We start from the raw sequence: 17,838 nt of genomic DNA, 5'->3' as shown, positions 1-17,838 counted from the left end.
CTACCACAGACATCCAATCATCATTTCATTTTTTACAGACGTAGGCAGCCTCTGTTTTTAAAAAAAATTCCTTTATTTAAATAAAATTATTTATATGGTTTTGAAATTTATCCTGTAGCTTTTGAAAAATGTTTGAGCAGAGACTGGTAGAAGCTTAAAAAAATTCCATCAGTATAGCTTACTGGTACAGATGCATCCTGGGAAATTAGGTACACTGCACATGCTCAGACTGTGCAATCCTCATTCAGTTAGTCGCAGATCTGGACAAAAATATCAAGTCCAAGCCTTTTGGGAGAAGTTGAGACCTTCAAGTAAAAACTTTAATGAAGGCATTAAAAACAACACAAAAGACAACTCAATGGATAAATTTAGTCATGTTGTTATGAAATACATTTGAAAAAACATTTCATTCAAATCTTGTTTATTGGACATTAACAATTTCAAAAACTGACATGGAGAATACATTTTCAGAAAGGATTTTTGAGTTGTGGGAGCCTGGTGGCCAGATTACATAAGAGTTTCTAATAGGAAAAAGTTTGTCACACTTTTTGTGTCAAAATGTAACAACAGGAAGTTAGCTTGTGCAGACACAAAGTGCGTGCCTACGTAAGATTTTTATAGATGTATATTTTCTAAGACTGTTGCAGCACTCTGTTTCCATGGCAAAATCAAGAAAAATGTATCAAAAATGCAAGAATCTAGGATACTTAATCAAAAGTGCATTTTAACCAACAATCTATCTTTGCTGTGATGCCTCGAGTGACCTGGGAGTTTTGTTGAAATGTAATTGTTACTAGGAGGGTAATTTGAAAATTTACCTACAGTAAAGCATGTGTAGGCAGCTTTAAACCCCCTTAGCTTGCTTCTCACCCATGTACAATTAGTATGATGTGAGTGTCACCTACTCATTACATTTATGATTATTAATCTTTGGAAATTTCAACCTCCCACAGCCTTTATGATACATATCTGATTAAATTTTGTTCCCATGGCATGTGTACATTTGTTTGAAGTGTTTGTAGTTGCGTTGGTCACCATCAAAAACTATTTTGAAAAGCTCACAGAATAAATCTTGAGATGTGGCCAGTCAGATACAAGATGGATCCTGGGCCTTGTATTGTACACCATGAACTGTATGTACAATGTATGGTGCGTAACTGTATTGATTGTACCAGGGCCGTTGAATTGCACTGTGTGTACTGTTGCAAATTGTATGACCTGTATTGTGTTGTTTGAAGCATGACTTGAATTGTATTGTATGTACCTTTTACAAATTTTATGAATAAAGTATATTTTGAAATTAAAAAGAATACAAGATGGATCCTGGGCTCTGCATGTATTGACCAGAAAGTAGATATCTCGGTTTGTAGTTGTTTTTTTCCAAAAAATATACTTTATTCATAAAATTTGCAGCAATACATACAATATAGTTGTCATATCATATTCCAAACGTACACAATACAGATTATACAATTTGCAGGTTACATCAAGTACAGTTCAGTGAACACATTGTACATAATTACAGTTCATGACACTCTAGGGTGCCTCATTGCTTTACACTCAATACAGTTCATTGATTACAGATTCATTACAGGTACATTACACAATTTGAATTTTACATTCTGCCTGAGTGGTTTTTCCCTCATTGCAGCCCCTCAGTATACAATGGCGGGAAAGCTCTAAACAGTTGCCTTTCTCCACAGAGCCTTTGCGGTGGCCGCACCCAGTCTCAGTGAGTCCCTGAGCATGTAGTCCTGGACCTTGGAATGTGCTAGTCTGCAACACTCGGTCGAGGACAGCTCCTTGCACTGGAAGACCAGCAAGTTTCGGGCAGACCAAAGGGCGTCTTTCACCGAGTTGATGGTCTTCCAGCAGCAGTTGATGTCCGTCTCTGTGTGCATCGCGGGAACAGCCCGTAGAGCACAGAGTCCTGTGTTACGGAACTGCTCGGGATGAACCTGGATAGATACCACAGCATCTCTCTCCAGACCTTCTTTGCAAAGGCACATTCCAGAAGGAGGTGGGTGATGGTGTCGTCTCCACCGCAGCCTCCTCGGGGACAGCGCACGGTGGCGCTGAGAGTCCGGGAGTACATGAAGGATCTGACGGGAAGGGCCCTTCTCACCACCGGCCAAGCTAGGTCTTGGTGCTTGTTTGAACGCTCCGGCGATGAGGCATTCTGCCAAATGACATCGACAGTCTGCTCAGGGAAACAACCGACAGGATCCACCATCTCCTTTTCCCGCAGGGTCTCGAGGACGTTACGTGCAGATCACTTGCTGATCGCCTTGTGGTCGAAGGTTTTTTTTGCATAAACTTTTCAACGAAGGACAGGTGGGGCGGAACGGTCCAACTGAACGGAGCATAGCATGGCCAGGCCGATCCTTCTCAACATCAGGATCAGATAGAACCTCAGCACATAGTGACACATTGTGTTTGTGTACCGAGGGTCCATGCACAGCTGGATGCAGCCGCACACAAAGGTGTCCATCAGGATGAGGGCCACGTTGGGCACGCCTTTCCCCCCTTTCTCCGGAGATTTGTACATCGTGTCCCTGTGGACATGGTCCATTTTTGATCTCCAGATAAAGTGGAAAACGGCTCGGGTGACTGTCGCGGCGCAGGAGCGAGGTATGATCCAGAACTGCGCCACGTACAGCAACACAGAGAGCACCTCGCACCTGATGACCAGGTTCTTGCCCACGATCGAGAGGGATCATCGATCCCACAGTCCCAGTTTCTGCTTGACCTTGGCAATACACTCCTCCCAGTTTTTGGTGCACACCCCGGCCCCCCCTCCCCCCCCCCCCCCCCCCCCCCCCCGCCCCCGAACCAGATCCCCAGGACCTGATGGTGAAGGGGACAAAGGATCGGTCGATCCAGTTCCCAAAGAACATGGCCTCGCTCTTGGTACGATTTACCCTGGCCCCCGAGGCCAGTTCGAACTGGTCACAGATGCTTATCAATCTGCGGACCAACAGCTGATCCGAGCAAAAGACGGCGACGTCATCCATGTACAGGGAGGCCTTGACCTGAGTGCCTCCGCTGCCTGGGATCATCACCCCTCTTATGCCCGCATCCCTCCTGATTGACTCGGCAAAGGGTTCGATGCAACACACGAACAAGACGGAGGAGAGAGGACAGCCCTGCCTGACTCCAGATTTGATCGGAAAGCTTTCTGATTCCCAACCGTTGATTGAAACGGCGCTACTGATGTCTGTGTAGAGCAGTTGGATCCAACTGTGGATTCCCTCCCCAAATCCCATTTTGGAGAGTACGTCCATCATGTACGTGTGGGATATTCTGTTAAAGGCCTTCTCCTGGTCCAGGGTGATCAGGCATTTGTTCACCCCCCCCCCCCCCCCCCCCCCTGTCCTGTACGTAGGCGATCGTATCCCTGAGTAGTGCCAGGCTATCAGAGATCTTCCTGCCGGGTACAGCGCAGGTCTGATCGGGGTGGATCACCACCTCCAGGGCTGACTTGACCCGATTGGCGATGACCTCAGACAGAATTTTGTAGTCCACTTTAAGTAGTGAGATAGGTCGCCAATTTTTGATTTCTTCCCCCTCCCCCTTCCGCTTGTAGATGAGGGTGATGATGCCTTTCCTCATGGAGTCTGACATGCTGCCTGTCAGAAGCATACCCCCGTACAATTCCAGCAGGTCTCAGCCTATCCAGTCCCACAGAGCCGAGTACAACTCCACCGGTAAGCCGTCGCTTCTGGGAGTCTTACTCTTCTCGAAGGAACGGACGGCCTTTGTCAGTTCGTCCAGAGTAAGTGGGTGATCCAAACTCTCCTGCTTGCTGTCGTCTAGAACCTCCGTGATAGACGACAAGAAGGACTGGGAGGCTGTGCTGTCTGTGGGCTTTGCGTTATACAGTCCGGCATAAAAGGATTTGCAGATCCTCAGTATGTCGGGCTGCGAGGAAGTGACCGAGCCGTCCTCTTCCTTCAGGCTGCTGATCACAGAGCTCTCCCTCTCCACCTTTTGGAAGAAGAAACGCAAGCAGTCTCGTCCTGCTCCATGGAGTGGACTCTGGACCGGATGATGATCTTGGAGGCCTCGGAGGCAAAGAGCGAGGCTTGCTGGTCCTTCACCTCTCTGAGTTCCTCCCTGACATCGATCCCCATTGACTGCAGCAGGAGAAAATTCTGCATGCTTTTCTGGAGTCGGGACATTGCCCTCTGCCTCTCTCTCGCCTTCTGAACACCTTTGAGGATGAAGAACCTCTTGATGTTCGCCTTGATGGCTTCCCACCCGTGTATTGGGGAATCAAAGAGGGGCTTTACGGTTCTCCAACCTTTATAATCCCTCTTCAGTTCCTCAATGTTTCCCGGGGTTATCTCATTCAATGGATGAGCAAGGAGACTTGTGATAGCAAAGTAGTAGTAGGTTAGCAAGACTTGGTCTTGCAAGGGTCTTTTAGTACTACTAGGCACCCTCAGTGAGCTGTGGTGTCCGTGTTGAGTCTAGGAGAAAACTAGTGAAGCCATGTTTCCAGCCTATGTCATGGGTTGCATGAACGTGAAAGATTTTTTCTAAAAGGGGGAGGGATCCAAGTCTGTGACACATGGAATGTTCCATCTCTTGTGGTACTAAATTACCATTTCATATAAATACTGAAAGAATTGTAATCTGTTACTGCACCTTTTAAGGTCTGCTTTCACCCTTTGTTTTGCAGTGATGTGAGCCAAAGACTGATCGATCGGAAGAGGTACCTATTAGCAAGAGTAGCTCACAATGGAGGAAGTGAGTTTAAATGCAATTCCAATCCTTTCATTGAATAGTTGATCATTTGTTTTTATTATTTAATAACTTTCACACTCTGCTGAGGGGGGATAAAATGGAAATTTTTGGATAAAGAACCAGGAGGCCTTGAGAAAGGGAGAAATATGGTGGAGGTTTGGGTGTGTTTCTCTTTCCTCCTTGGTCACAAACTCTTGTTTTAAATTCTTGGCTGGATTCATGGCCCAGAAATACGTGGTGGATGGCCATAATGACTGTTTTTATTTGATGTGTGGTTTAACACTTCCCGATAGATTTGCTGGATCTGAAAGGAATTTGCGTTGATTGCTCAAAATTAGCAGCTGGATACAATCCACAATGTGTTTCCCAATCATGGTATTGGTGGTTCACCCTGCTAGGCATCCGTTCGAGTACAAATCAAAGATTTCAGCCCATCTGTCTGAGGAGGGATCATATTCATGTTTCAGATTATCTTCAGGGATGCTGTAAGCAACATTGCCCATCTTGGCAACAGAGAAGGGGTTATTGCTGAGGAATTTGTATTCATAATCCATTTTCCTCCTATTTTCAATTTTTAAAAAAAAACCAATTTTCAGGTTCATTTCGCTTCTGAAGACATATGACTGCTCGATAGAGTAAGGTTCCATAGGTATGAATCACCGTCTGGTACTTCACCATGTAGCATTAATCATCTGAGCCTCGATGAATGTCAGGAAGCTACTGCAGGTTTATTGTAGCTGAGCCTGATCCTGTCTTTACAGACACATTTCCAACAAGGATTTCTGGTTAATGACCAAGGTTAGGGACTTTTTTCTGGCATTTCTTTTTCATCGCCAAATTCAGGGGATTGAGGCCATTTGTAATGGTGTACTGATGTCCTAGCTGAGATTAACTAACTCAGCATAGACTAGGGATCAAGTCTGGGCCACTCCTGAAATGCTTGGCTCAATCACTGACCGGATAAACTTGCCAAGTAATTCTCCATTTGAGATGTTAAAAGTTAAACAGTGGCCCTGTCTGCATGTGTATGTTAAACATCCAATGGTACTATGTAAAGAAGAGTGGGGAGTTGTCATGACCACATCATCAAAAATTGTTTGCCTATATAACATCTTCAACTGCATTTTAAAGTAACTCATTGCATTCAAAGTACTTTTTCTCATAAGGTGCTACATAAATCTAAGTCTGTCTTTTCCCGTGTGTTAGCTGACCATTTGAGAATAGAAAGTGCATTCTGAATCCCCAGTTACAAGAACCTTGTTTTTTCTTAAAATAAGCATATAATAGCCAAGCTCACCATGAACATCTTTGTTGTAACTTTTAATTTGCAGAGCAATCCAGTGTCTGCATCTAAAGTGGAGATGTTAGCTGATGTGCCTCAGCATGTGTTGAAGGGACTTCCTCAAGAGATGACTTTACGACAGTCAGTGGTTGATGAGAAACGCATAGGTGAGTAGGTTTAAGAAGCTCCATCTAAAAACAAAGATCACCAGCACCTATAGAACATTAGATTTTGTTTTTGAGAAGCATGCAGTTTGTATACATGTTATTTTAACTTCTGTCCTTCGTCGTTTTTTACCGGCTCCATTTTAGGCAGGAACTCTGAAGAGTGAGGGTCAGCACTCCATGTGTGTGCGTGAAGTGCACTGTATTAAAATGGACACAGATTGGAAACATTTCTTATAACTGTGTGCACACTGCTTCATTGAATAGACATTGAGGAAAGAATCACTGTTTCAATATTATTACACAACAGTCTGTCACCAATATAACTTCTTAACACCTGTCGGTTCTGGATGTACTCCCTGGACTACAATTAATTGGTCAATTTTCTCATCCCGGGTTCACCTGCATAGTGACCTGGAGAAGGGCTATAGCTGCTATTTTTCTTTGTTCCCCCTCTTTCCCCCCCCCCCCCCCAATAGTACAGGTGTGCAGGGGTCAATTGTAATATTCCTGCTGCTGTTCTGGCTGAGATCACCTAACTCAGCATGGATGAGTGATCAAACCTAGAGCCTCCCTGGTTTATTAGTCAGTTACATATAACTTTTACCAACTGAGCTGTTGAGAAAGCCATTTAGAGATGTAACATAGGGTTTGACAAGTGACCAGCAGTTCCGCAGTGATGTAATTAGCAAGCATTTTCTGTAGAAAGCTCCAAACACAATTACTCTCTAATATAGTCTCTAATTTAAAGTGAGAATTTTCTCACCAAAATGCAAACGCATGAAGTTTCAGTGTTAAGTCATGGCTGTATGGCTTTATAAAACTTTGTTTTTCAGGTGTGTGGGCCACAAGGTCCATTCAGAAAGGCAGAAAATATGGTCCATTTTCAGGAGAAAGGAAGAAAAAATCCCAGGTCAAGAACAATGTGTATATGTGGGAGGTAAGGGCTGTCTGGACTCCAGGTGGCTAGTGACTTATTTAAAATGCATAACTAGTTTTCCGAACAAATATTTCAACGCAAGTATCATATTAACTCGTTCTGCATGTGAATGTACATTAAATGTCTGATTACTGAAAAGTCCTTTTTTTACTGATGAACTTTGGAGTTATATGCTTCACCCTTTACTTTATTCCTCCTCTTCCCTGCTGCCATCTCTGGAGTGCTGCAAGAAATGGAAAATTGTCACTTACTTAAATGCCTGCAGAAACATAGCATCACCTCGCCTTCTATATATATTAAAAAAAACAATTCAGGTTTTTGACGCACTGTTTTTGTGAGAATGTGACTATTTCAAAAATACTAACTTGCCATCTCTAAGTCATTGGAGATTAATCTGTCATAAATGCCTTTACTCTCGTTAAACTATCTGTGTATCTGGCGTGCAGGAGGGAACGCCCAAGTTTCACTGTTTAAATATAGATTTGTTCAAAAGCAAAAATTCTTTTGATATTTTACAAAATGAAATTCGATGGCTTACTTTTTGTTCTGCATTTCATGTTTAAATTATGAATGCTGCGTTTGCCTTGTGGAACAGTGTATGTACTTGTTGTGCTATATCTCAGAATGGAAAGGCATGAGTTTGTGTCTGTAGTCTTAACTGAACTGATCCTTAATTGCTGTCTGCCTACCTTCATTTAAGTGTGCTGCACATCTAGTGAAAGTAGAAAACCCAAACTAAACTTTCGAGTGAGCTTTGAGATTTTCAAGCACATTTGATGCAACATTAAAGTAATCTGCTACAATTTTTAAAACAATTTGAGGCAGCTGCTTGAAAGTTCTTGACAGTATATCAATGTGTTTTTAATAATGTTGGATAATTTGAGACTGTTGATGAAAAGGAAATACTTGAGGGTAAAGGTGATGTGGTGATGTGCAAAGCTGGTATTGATTTTAAGTTTTTTAATAATCTGTACAGCAGCCAACCTGAAGTTTTTACAACGTAATTTATGTGGAGGAATGAGCACGCAGCGAGTGAAGATAATGTGTTGTAATAATTAATGTGGATAATACACCAGTGCATTGTGTTTGAAACTTGCCTTTTACAATGTATGACAGAAAATTGCAAAAACCATTCAGTATTCAAAAGGTTCAGCAATGCAGTGCAATGCATTCCTCCCTCCCCCCACCCCCCTCAACCAGTACCCCATGTGTGAACCTAGACACTAAAGCTATTCTAGCATGGAGAATGTCAAAACTCCATGTCTTCCCCATTGTCCACATGCTCATATTTTTCCAACAAGCATCATTGCAATGGTGGCCACAAGCAGGGACCTGGACCAATTTAATATTTCCTCCCCATCACTTCTGAAGGCATTGACTGTTGCTGGGATATTGTTCCGTGGATCCCGGCAGCTGTCCAGTACCTTACCAAAGTGGCCATTCTTCAAGTATGAGATGAGACGATAAGCATTGGAAGACTATTCCATCATGATGGACTTCAGAGCTGATCCTGATCCTGTCCTTGCCTGACCCTCGCATCTTGTAGAGGTCACTGGATGGTGATCATGAAAGTATAAGATATATGGCATTGGTAAGATGACTTTTAAACTTTTTTTCAGTGTAATGGAACCTTATTTTTGTCATTGGTTAGGGTTGGCAACTCTGGAGGCATTCCTGGAGGTCTGACCATGTGACGTTCAATCACGTGACATCTGCAAATTTTATTGCATTTACCTTACTCCCCTGTAGTTGTATTGTTGCTCGTGGTTTCACGCCAGCAGCTTTTGTGTGAGAAGTGCCAAGAACCAGGAGGCCACCCACGAACAGGTGGAGAAGGGAAACTGTGGGCGTGGTGGAAATCGATGGTGGGGGAGCGATTCGCGTAGGGGAAACCATAGGTGGGAGGAACTTTGATTCCACCAGTAACTAATAGTAACTCACTGAAATTGCACCAATAACTAATAGTAATACTTGCAACACTTCAATTCCCCTCATAACCAATAGTAATACAATAACTGATAGTCTATATGTAACTAGTAGTAATAGGTGTAATGCCCCGATATCCTTCCTGTAACTCGTAGTAATTGACTAACCCACAGATATTCACCCTGAAACTACAGCCAGAATCTCCCTGAACTGCACAAGTTGCGGGCAGGCTCCCCAGTTGATGCCATTTTTTAACAGGCCCAGAACAGTTGTGGTAAAGCATCCTAATGTTTAATAGTCCTCAGTTCAAGAATCTTTCTTCTCCCTTCCCCTTGAGTACTTGCAGCGAGAATCCTCAGTCTCCGTCCACCTGTTCCCCATTTGTCCACCAGTTGGAACAATTTTTTCACTGTTTACTCACAGCAAAGTCCCCAAGTTTCAGTCACCCTTTTACTGGCTGCTCCTCTCACGGCGCCGCTCCTACCCACGCTGTTGCTGCTGTTCCTGACTGCAGAAAATGCTGGGCCACACGCCCACCCACCCACCCACCCACCCATCCATCCCAGTGTCCTCTCACTCCGACCCTTATTCCCCAGTCTCCCTTTCACCCCTGGGTTCCCACCGGACTTCTGAGGTGCCCCCCTACTGGATTCCTGAGCCCATCACCGGCACCTGATTGTACCCAGCACACCAGCCAGCCTCTGCTCTCTGCAGTGGCAGCTGGGGATATCAAGAAATGGAAGTGTTGGGACAGGAAATTTAAAACGTGAAGATGTCCCGGGCCGTTAGCAGCAGTGCCCGGAAGATTCACTTCCCATTCCGGGAGACTCCCGGGAAATCTGGGCGGGTTGTCCGTTCTATCATTCGTCTAATCACAAATTACAGCTTCTTGCTGAAGTAAGCAGTTTGAATGTATTCAGTGGTCCATCTGAGCACTAACACTCCCACAGTCTCTGGTCTGTTGTTAAGTTCACTGGTCTTGGTCTAGTGAACCAGTGTTCGTTGCCAGCTCTGACATATGGAGTATTCAAATAATCCTTTAGAAAGTTGCACCCAGTCAACCCAAATGGGAGGAAAAAATGCAGATGGCGTAAAAGCAATTTATCACCAGTAATCTGTTACGGCAAGAATAAAATATTTCTGCATTTTATTTAAAGTTAAAGCTGAGAGCGTAGATCTCTAATCAGTAAGTCTTGGAAGGATCCTTCTTAAAAAAAACACTCTCTTCCAGGTTTGATTTCTGGCCTGTAATGTAATTGGTCTCAGCGCCCTGCTACTGATTGTGTTCTAGTGACCCCTGCTGGAAAGTGTGCATTTGTGGTTGTCAGGATTGAGCTTGGCTGAGATGCCCCTCTCCCCCGCAGAGTTGAATATCCTTCTGACACTCCCTTTATAGGCTGACTACATGAAGATTTGGTGAAGTACCAGAGGACATCCATGGAACCATACCTCTGAATGGAGGGAAGGGAAGAAAATTGGCAGAAAAAGAAAGGGGGGAAACTAACAATTCGTTGTTCACAAAAAGTATGGATCAGGACAGCAAATCTCACAGGGAAGTTTTTAAACCTCTTCCGGGAGTATCCGGTGTGAATTTTCCTCCTTCCATTCCAATGCCCTGTGAAGCACTCATGATTAACTACCTCATTTCTTTTCCCCTGTGACCATATCAATTGAGAGGTCTGTTGCTATTGCGTGTGTATTCTGAAGCAGTGGTTTTCTCTATACTACAGAATAGGATGGTAGCATGTTCACTTAGATAACTAACTATATTCACAGTTGGGTTACAGTTTTTAGGTGCACAAGATCTAGCAAAGCTACAGAAGTAAAATACTCATTGACATTTTGTTTGTTTTCTCTCTCTATGCCTCTTTAAAGGACAAATGCCTTTAAATAGGGCAGATTTTATAACTCCTTGTTACGTTCCTATTTTGGTGGTTGTGGGGAACTTTAATTTGAGGAACTAAAACCATTCCACCTCGGGTTAGTTTCTATTTCACATCTGGTGAACTTTATTTCAGAATTTCTAACTAGTTGGCAAAAGGGAAGGTCCAGTTTCTCATGTCATTGGGGAATATATGGCCAGAAACCAAGCTGAAAAATGCTCATGTTCAATAGTTGTTCCAGTGGCGTGGGACTGGTAATGCAATAGAAGTATGCTATTAGACATTTTTTATTTAGAGATTGTTACCTATTAACATGAACAATAAATAAATTAGCATTTGTAAAGGTGAAAATGGGATTCTTAACTTACTGCACAACAGAATGTGTAATTATTTTTCTGCCTTATGAGAAATAGGAGCTGAATTGACAAAGTGTAAGCTTGTCACTTTTCAGCTCCAAAATGGAGTCAAAGTGAAGTTATTTTAAAACTGCTCGGAGGGCATGAGGTAGGTGAGTTGGTGGTGGCTATATTTTCCAGTTTTCTCCTATGCCAAATTCTCAGTATTACTTTTACATCTATTTTTTCATATTTCTTTCTGTTCTGTCTTAATTTCCATGCCAAATTTACCCCTTCTCCTCCTTTAGGAAGCAACAACACATTAGTACTCGCCAGTGGGTTGCAGTAATCATGTTGTACGATCACTTGCTCAAGTGGCCTTGACTGTGATAGTGACGAGCTATTTACTTGCAGAGAGCATCATAGCCAAGCCTCGTCCTGTCCTTGCTTAGTCTGCATACTTCCAACAGGAGTTGCTGAATAGTGATCAGGAGCATCAACACTGGCTGGTTTTGTTCGCACCCACCATCCCCAGCTTGGATACTGAGATTCCTACAGCCATCTCAACTGATACCAACTAACTCAGCATAGATGAGGAATTGAACCTTTCTGATCTGTATAGGTCAACAATTCACTGGATAAACTTACCAAGTCATTTGTTAATCAGCTTCCATAGGAACTATGTTTTTTTTAAATCCAAACATTTTGGATATCCATATTTAATTGGAGATGTTAACTTATTTAATTTGGAGAATATACAACACCTGAGATGTTCCAGAGAACTGCGAGTATTGTATTGTGCTTAGCCCCTCTTCTGTATGGGGTGGCTTGAGTGTGCTTCACCTGTGGTTTTAAATCCTGCCATTAATATTTTCAGCACCCAAAAAACACTACTGTTGAAGTTTAACTTGCACGAGAAATGGAAATAAACTTGGACAAGTGCTGTTCTGTGGAAAACATTTTTCAGTCTGAACGAGCTTTCCTTCTGCATCAGGAAATAACCTACCAAAGTTGCTTTAACAGCTTTAAAGAAAAGTGGCCAAGAATGTCTGGTAATAAAAAACAGAAAATGCGCATCAGGTCCACCAGCATCTGAAAGGGAAAAGCCAGGTTAAAGTTTCAGGTGGAAACCCTTCAATCAGAATGTTGCCCAATATATTTTCTGCTATTTTTTGCCATTTATGGAATTTTCTATTGCCAAGCACCCAAAGGAAATCCTAAAGGTTAGTGGCTTTATTACTTTTGTTTTGTTTTTATTCTACTAGCACTGTAGGAGAAGTATTTGACAATGATCTAGAACCCTGGTTTTGTTTGTTGTTTTGAAATGAATTGACTTCTATTTTTAAATTAATTTTAAAATGCTTTGAATAAAAGGGCTGATTGCAAACTTACTTATTTTCATTAATACTGCAGTGCTCCATAACTGGGTAATTAAGCGACATAATGTCTGTGATTGTAAAAGCTCATCACTTTCAAGATCTTTGCAGAGTTAGCTGGTCTCAGCTGGGTGGCAGTAGAGATGCTAAAATTGGCCTTCCTGTGCCTGGGCTAAAGAGGGGAAAATCAGCTCCTGATCACTGTCCAGTGATCCCTGGTGAAAAATTAGGATAAGATCGGGCGTAGGTGTGCTTCATACCACTGTCAACTAACCAATCAACACTTTCTGTCTAGATTGACATATAAAGAACAGTCACTGGGATGAGGTACTGGAGGGTGACTGGAACCATCCTGCAGCAAAAGTCAATGGCTTAAGGAGAGAATAGATAAATACCAAGGCAGCAGTTTACTCTTTTTCTTTCACTCTCTCTGTTTCTCACTCCCTGATGGTCAGAGGTCTTGAAATGTCATAGCTTTTCATGTGTGTCAGATGATAAATAAAAACATAATAAAATCAGTCAATTCATTTACTTGGATAAAAGTTGGCTTCTAAACTTGCACAGAAATATTATGGCCTCGGGGATAGGAGAAGCGACATTGAGGTCTCAATTCATATAGTGGTAAAAATCCATCGCCGTATATGGGGTAGTATCTTCCAATGCATTGCCTCTGACTCACTCATGTTCCATTACATTCACCCTGTTTTTGAGTTACTTTCCTTGTATTTTTGTTTATGAAAGGAGTCTTTGTATGTTAGCATGCCGCACTAAATGTTTTATGCCAGCATCTCTCATTCTGCACGAGTTGATATTGTCTCTTTCTTATTGCTCCTGTAGACTTTAAAGCTCCCTCCATAGAAAACTACATTGTTCCTATCTACACCTTATTGCCAGACTATATCTGAACTCCAGTTCCTTAGTCATCCAAGTTCAAAGATTAACTTGTTGTAAAGATTAGGCAGTCCTTCATCCATATCCCAAACTGGTTGCCAAAATTTCATGTAACTCCATGATGTGCCATTAACATTCACGGATGCTTCAAATGTACGATATAAGAGTGCCGTTAGAGGCAACGTTGTAACATAAATGACTTTATGCCAGTGCCATTAGAAGCTCCAAATCTCTCTTAGCAGAGCTTCCTTTGGATGCCTGTGATGATTGGGCATTGTAAGGATATAGAGGCACTGGAGAAGGTGCAAAAAAGAATTACTAGGATGATACCAGAACTGAGAGGTTATACCTATCAGGAAAGATTGAACAGGCTTGGGGCTGTTTTCTCTAGAAAAGAAAGGTCTGAGGGGTGACCTGATTAGAGGTCTTTAAGATTATGAAAGGGTTTGATAGGGTAGACATAGAGAAGATGTTTCCACTTGCAGGGGAGACCAGAACTAGGGGCCATAAATATAAGATCCAATACAGAACTAAAATCCAATAGGGAATTCAGGAGAAATTTCTTTACCCAGAGAGTGGTTAGAATGTGGAACTTGCTACCACAAGGAGTAGTTGAGGCAATTAACATAGATGCATTTAAGGAAAAGCTAGATAAACACATGAGGGAGAAAGGAATAGAAGGATATGTTGATGGAGTTAGATGAAGAAGGGTGGGAGGAGGCTCGTGTGGAGTATAAACACCGGCCTGGATCTGTTGGGTTGAATGGCCTGTTTCTGTGCCATACTTTCTATGTAGTTCTATATAATTGTCAGTGGCAAAGATAAATACCAGCAGCTGACAGCACTTGTATTGGGTCTGTCATCATCGTTCTGATCTCTCAGTCCACTCTTACAGACCAGCAAAATGCTTTTGCCATCGCTGGCTTGTACAGAACTCCCTGACATCAGGAAACGTCCCTACTGGATTGACTGTTGCATTAGTAACTTCTGAATATATGCCCTTGCACAGGATGCTTCATTGTTATCAACGGGTTTGATAGGGTAGACGTAAAGAAGATGTTTGCACTTGCAGGGGAGACCAGAATTGGGGGCCATAAATATAAGATAGTCACTAATAAATCTAGCCTGTATTATAAACTGGGTAGATTTAGCATCAAGGGAACTGAGTAATTTTGATGACTGTTGAATCCTTTGCATGTGCATAGACCAAGAGCCCAGAAAGTCCTTGTTCTTTACATGTTCTGTACTGACAAAATACTAGTTTCCCCTTGGTAGCAACTTTTGTATTGATTGTAGAGTATATCCCTCTGAAAGGTGGCAGGGTGTTAACGCCCTTGATCTTCTGCCACAGTAGTAGCCTAATCTTTCAGAACATCTGCAAAGCATCTATGTGAAGTAATCTACACACTTTCAAGAGGCAGCAACTTTAGTGTCAAGAAAAATACAATTTGGCAAAATAGTATTTGACTGCTACTGTGGTATGTTACACCTAAGTTGGTTGTAATAAAGAATGAAGAAAAACTGGTCCATTACTCGTTTTAATTGTAGTTATACCTTTAAATTGAAGACATGCTCCACATGCCATACTTCCCACCTTCCCCTCTGGACTAATAATTTTAACAGATTCTTAGCTAATTGGCCATTAAGTGATCAATGTAATTTTATGTTTTAAAAAGAAAAGTGGACTATTTAATTTTTTTTTGCAAACATTCATATTAATGAAGGTAGTTCCTTTTTTTAAAAAAAAATAAGTTTGGTTTAAATTCTAACAGTTTTTTACCTGCTGATCCCCCTGGGAATCCTATTAAACTGGAAGTAAAGTGCCTTTCTTAAAAGGGACTAAGATCCCTTTGGCCCTTTCTCTTAAACTGAGCAAAATATGTGGTCACATGCTTCAGAGAATGATGATTGCTATCCCAAAAGCCAGTACCTTTAACCTTAGAATGAGAATTGTTTTGTGGGTGGGAATTTAGACATCAGTTTGAAAACTTGCTTTCAAGACCCTGCACTACTGATAAGTTGCCTGTAGATGTCTGCAGTGTACTTACCTTACAAAGTGGACTAAAAACATCCAGAGTGAATGATGAGTGTACCCCAAACATTTGTTTTAAATGTGTTCTTTTCCAACTTTTCTATATATTAGTATTAACACACTCCCGAACACATTGTCAGATGCTCAAAGCAAAACAGCAGCATCTTTGCAGATAACATCGTTTATTGGTCAAAAATGAACAGAAATAGTGTACTAGTAAGTTGTCAAATGCAGAAAAATTCAGAAATTTGATGATCTCTGCAACCCCAAGGGTCAAGGGACATCACTTTGAAAACCTGTGATTTAAAATATTCTCCAAATCAGATTTTGTTATTGCAGAAAACATACAGTTCTACAATTTAGTGAACGCTACAGCTTGAAAGTTTTTTTTATTGTTTTAGAATGAGTTCAGTTTTAAATAGATAAAAATTTTAATCCCTGCACCAGCAAAAAATTTACTTGATTAAAATCTGTGCTTGCCTGCACCTACAGCACCAGTATTTGTATTTTGTGGTGAGCCTATGACAGATATTTGAATGTGAAGTGTGCAATTTAATAGGAGTTTTAGCAGAATCAAAATTACTAATATTGTGTTGCAGTATGTGGGCCTACACCACAGTACTGCCGACCTCACGTTTTCATGAAGAAGGTAAGCCTATGCCCTAAGCTCTGAATTTCTTCCCTAAACCTCTCCACCTCACTCTCCTCTTTTAAGAAGCTCCTTAAAACCTACCTCTTTGACCAAGCTGTCCTAATATCTCCTCATGTGGCTCGGTGTCAAATTTTGTTTGATAATGTTCCTGTGAAGCACCTTTGGATTTATACGTTATATGAATGCAAATTGTTGTTGTTGGAGACCAGACATTTTTTCCAGGTGGGGGGGGCAGCAGGGTGGAGGGATGTGAAAAGAGAGCGAGAAAGATTCCTGGATGCCTTTCTGTAGTTCCTTTTATGAGTCTTGGTGGGTGGGGGGGGGGGGGGGGGGGGGGAGGGTGGACTCCATCAGCTTTGCGGTTATTGGTGTAGGCAATCTAAAAATGAGAATGTTTTCACAGCTGACTAGGTTTCTAATTTGAATGCTCCACAGGAAGAGCCCCTGTGCAGTGACCACCGCACTGTAAAAGGGTTAAAGACTAGGCTGCAGTATTTAAGAATCTGATAGTATTGTCACATGGCTTATTTAGCATATTGGTACCAATACACCACAGTAAAAATCACACAAGCCAATACTTTTTTAATCTTGTGTGATGCACTTGATTTCTTCATCATAAATTCCTCTAGTGACTGCCACCACTAGTAACTGACCTGTAGCTCTAGTACTGCACTGTACAGTAATAGAATGCAAAATGCTCTCTCTAGACATAGTTCAAGTTTGAAGAACAGAATTTACAGCTGTGACAACATCCAACAGTACAATTGAAATTGACATGCAAATTTCACACACCACTTTTACACTTCACTGAAAATCTAATGCACAAGAAGTCTAGAATGCAGCTGTGGGTAAAACTTCACGAGCACCGTTAAATTTCACTACAATCCAAGTAATATTCTGTTGCAATACTTTTCCCACTATTTAAATTGCATGCAGTAGTGTTTAGTTATCCAGGACTGTACAGTTGCCTATCATGGAACTGTCACTGTGTGGTTATAAATGTGGCAGTGCTGCAAAATCCTATTCCATTAAGTCCCAGTGGCAGCCTCTGCCTTCACTATTCACTCAACTCTTTTCAGATTTGCTGAAAAAGTGCACTGCCTTTCAGAACTCACTGGGATTTGCTTCAAATTGTTCCAGATGTTTCAAACAGCAAGGATTGTTCACATGATGCTTCCCTCATGCATATCTATTCTCCCCGGTACTGAGGACTTTGACAGTCTAGAAGCTGACCCTTAATTATATGTAATGGTTTCAAATATGTAACTTGTTTTAGTTCATAATTTTTGCTGCTTTGTCTCATCATTGTTCTCTCTGACCCACTCAAACATAGAAATCTAGGGCTTTCCCAGCAATGGTGCCATTAGGGTGAAGGACAGTGTGCTGAATTTATTCTTTAGTAAGTACCCTTCCTTTCTCCCTCCCTTCCCCTGGGTTATAATGATCAGTTATGCAGAGGGGCTAAACTAAGAGTGTTATTGTTCCCTGTCTGATTGTCTGTTTGGGCTGAGTGCACAATGGTTACGAGCTTTGTCTGTATGAAGGGGAAAAGTGTGTACAATGGAAATGAGCTTTTAATAAACTTTTTTAACAATTTAAAGAAGTGTT

The 17,838-nt window shown here is 41.8% G+C and overlaps 1 protein-coding gene across 8 annotated transcripts in view; it reads left to right on the top strand.

Annotated features, from left to right (window-relative positions):
• Window positions 1–17,838, top strand: part of LOC137301143 (kazrin-like) — a 656,751-nt gene that overhangs the window by 59,126 nt on the left and 579,787 nt on the right. For 7 of the 8 annotated variants that reach the window (XM_067970588.1, XM_067970590.1, XM_067970589.1 and 4 more), the window contains exons 2-4: window positions 4,685–4,752; window positions 6,081–6,198; window positions 7,032–7,135. In XM_067970588.1, coding sequence (XP_067826689.1) covers window positions 4,744–4,752; window positions 6,081–6,198; window positions 7,032–7,135 — 231 coding nt within the window. In that variant the 5' untranslated portion in view covers window positions 4,685–4,743. Of the gene's footprint in view, window positions 1–4,684; window positions 4,753–6,080; window positions 6,199–7,031; window positions 7,136–11,587; window positions 12,503–17,838 lie in introns of those variants that run through there. The other variant, XM_067970587.1, reaches the window with a different exon arrangement.

The sequence above is a fragment of the Heptranchias perlo genome, chromosome 32, assembly GCF_035084215.1.
Source record: "Heptranchias perlo isolate sHepPer1 chromosome 32, sHepPer1.hap1, whole genome shotgun sequence".
Classification (NCBI taxonomy): Eukaryota; Metazoa; Chordata; class Chondrichthyes; order Hexanchiformes; family Hexanchidae; genus Heptranchias; species Heptranchias perlo.
Note: the sequence above shows the minus strand (reverse complement) of the source record. Positions and strands in the feature narration are given on the sequence as shown.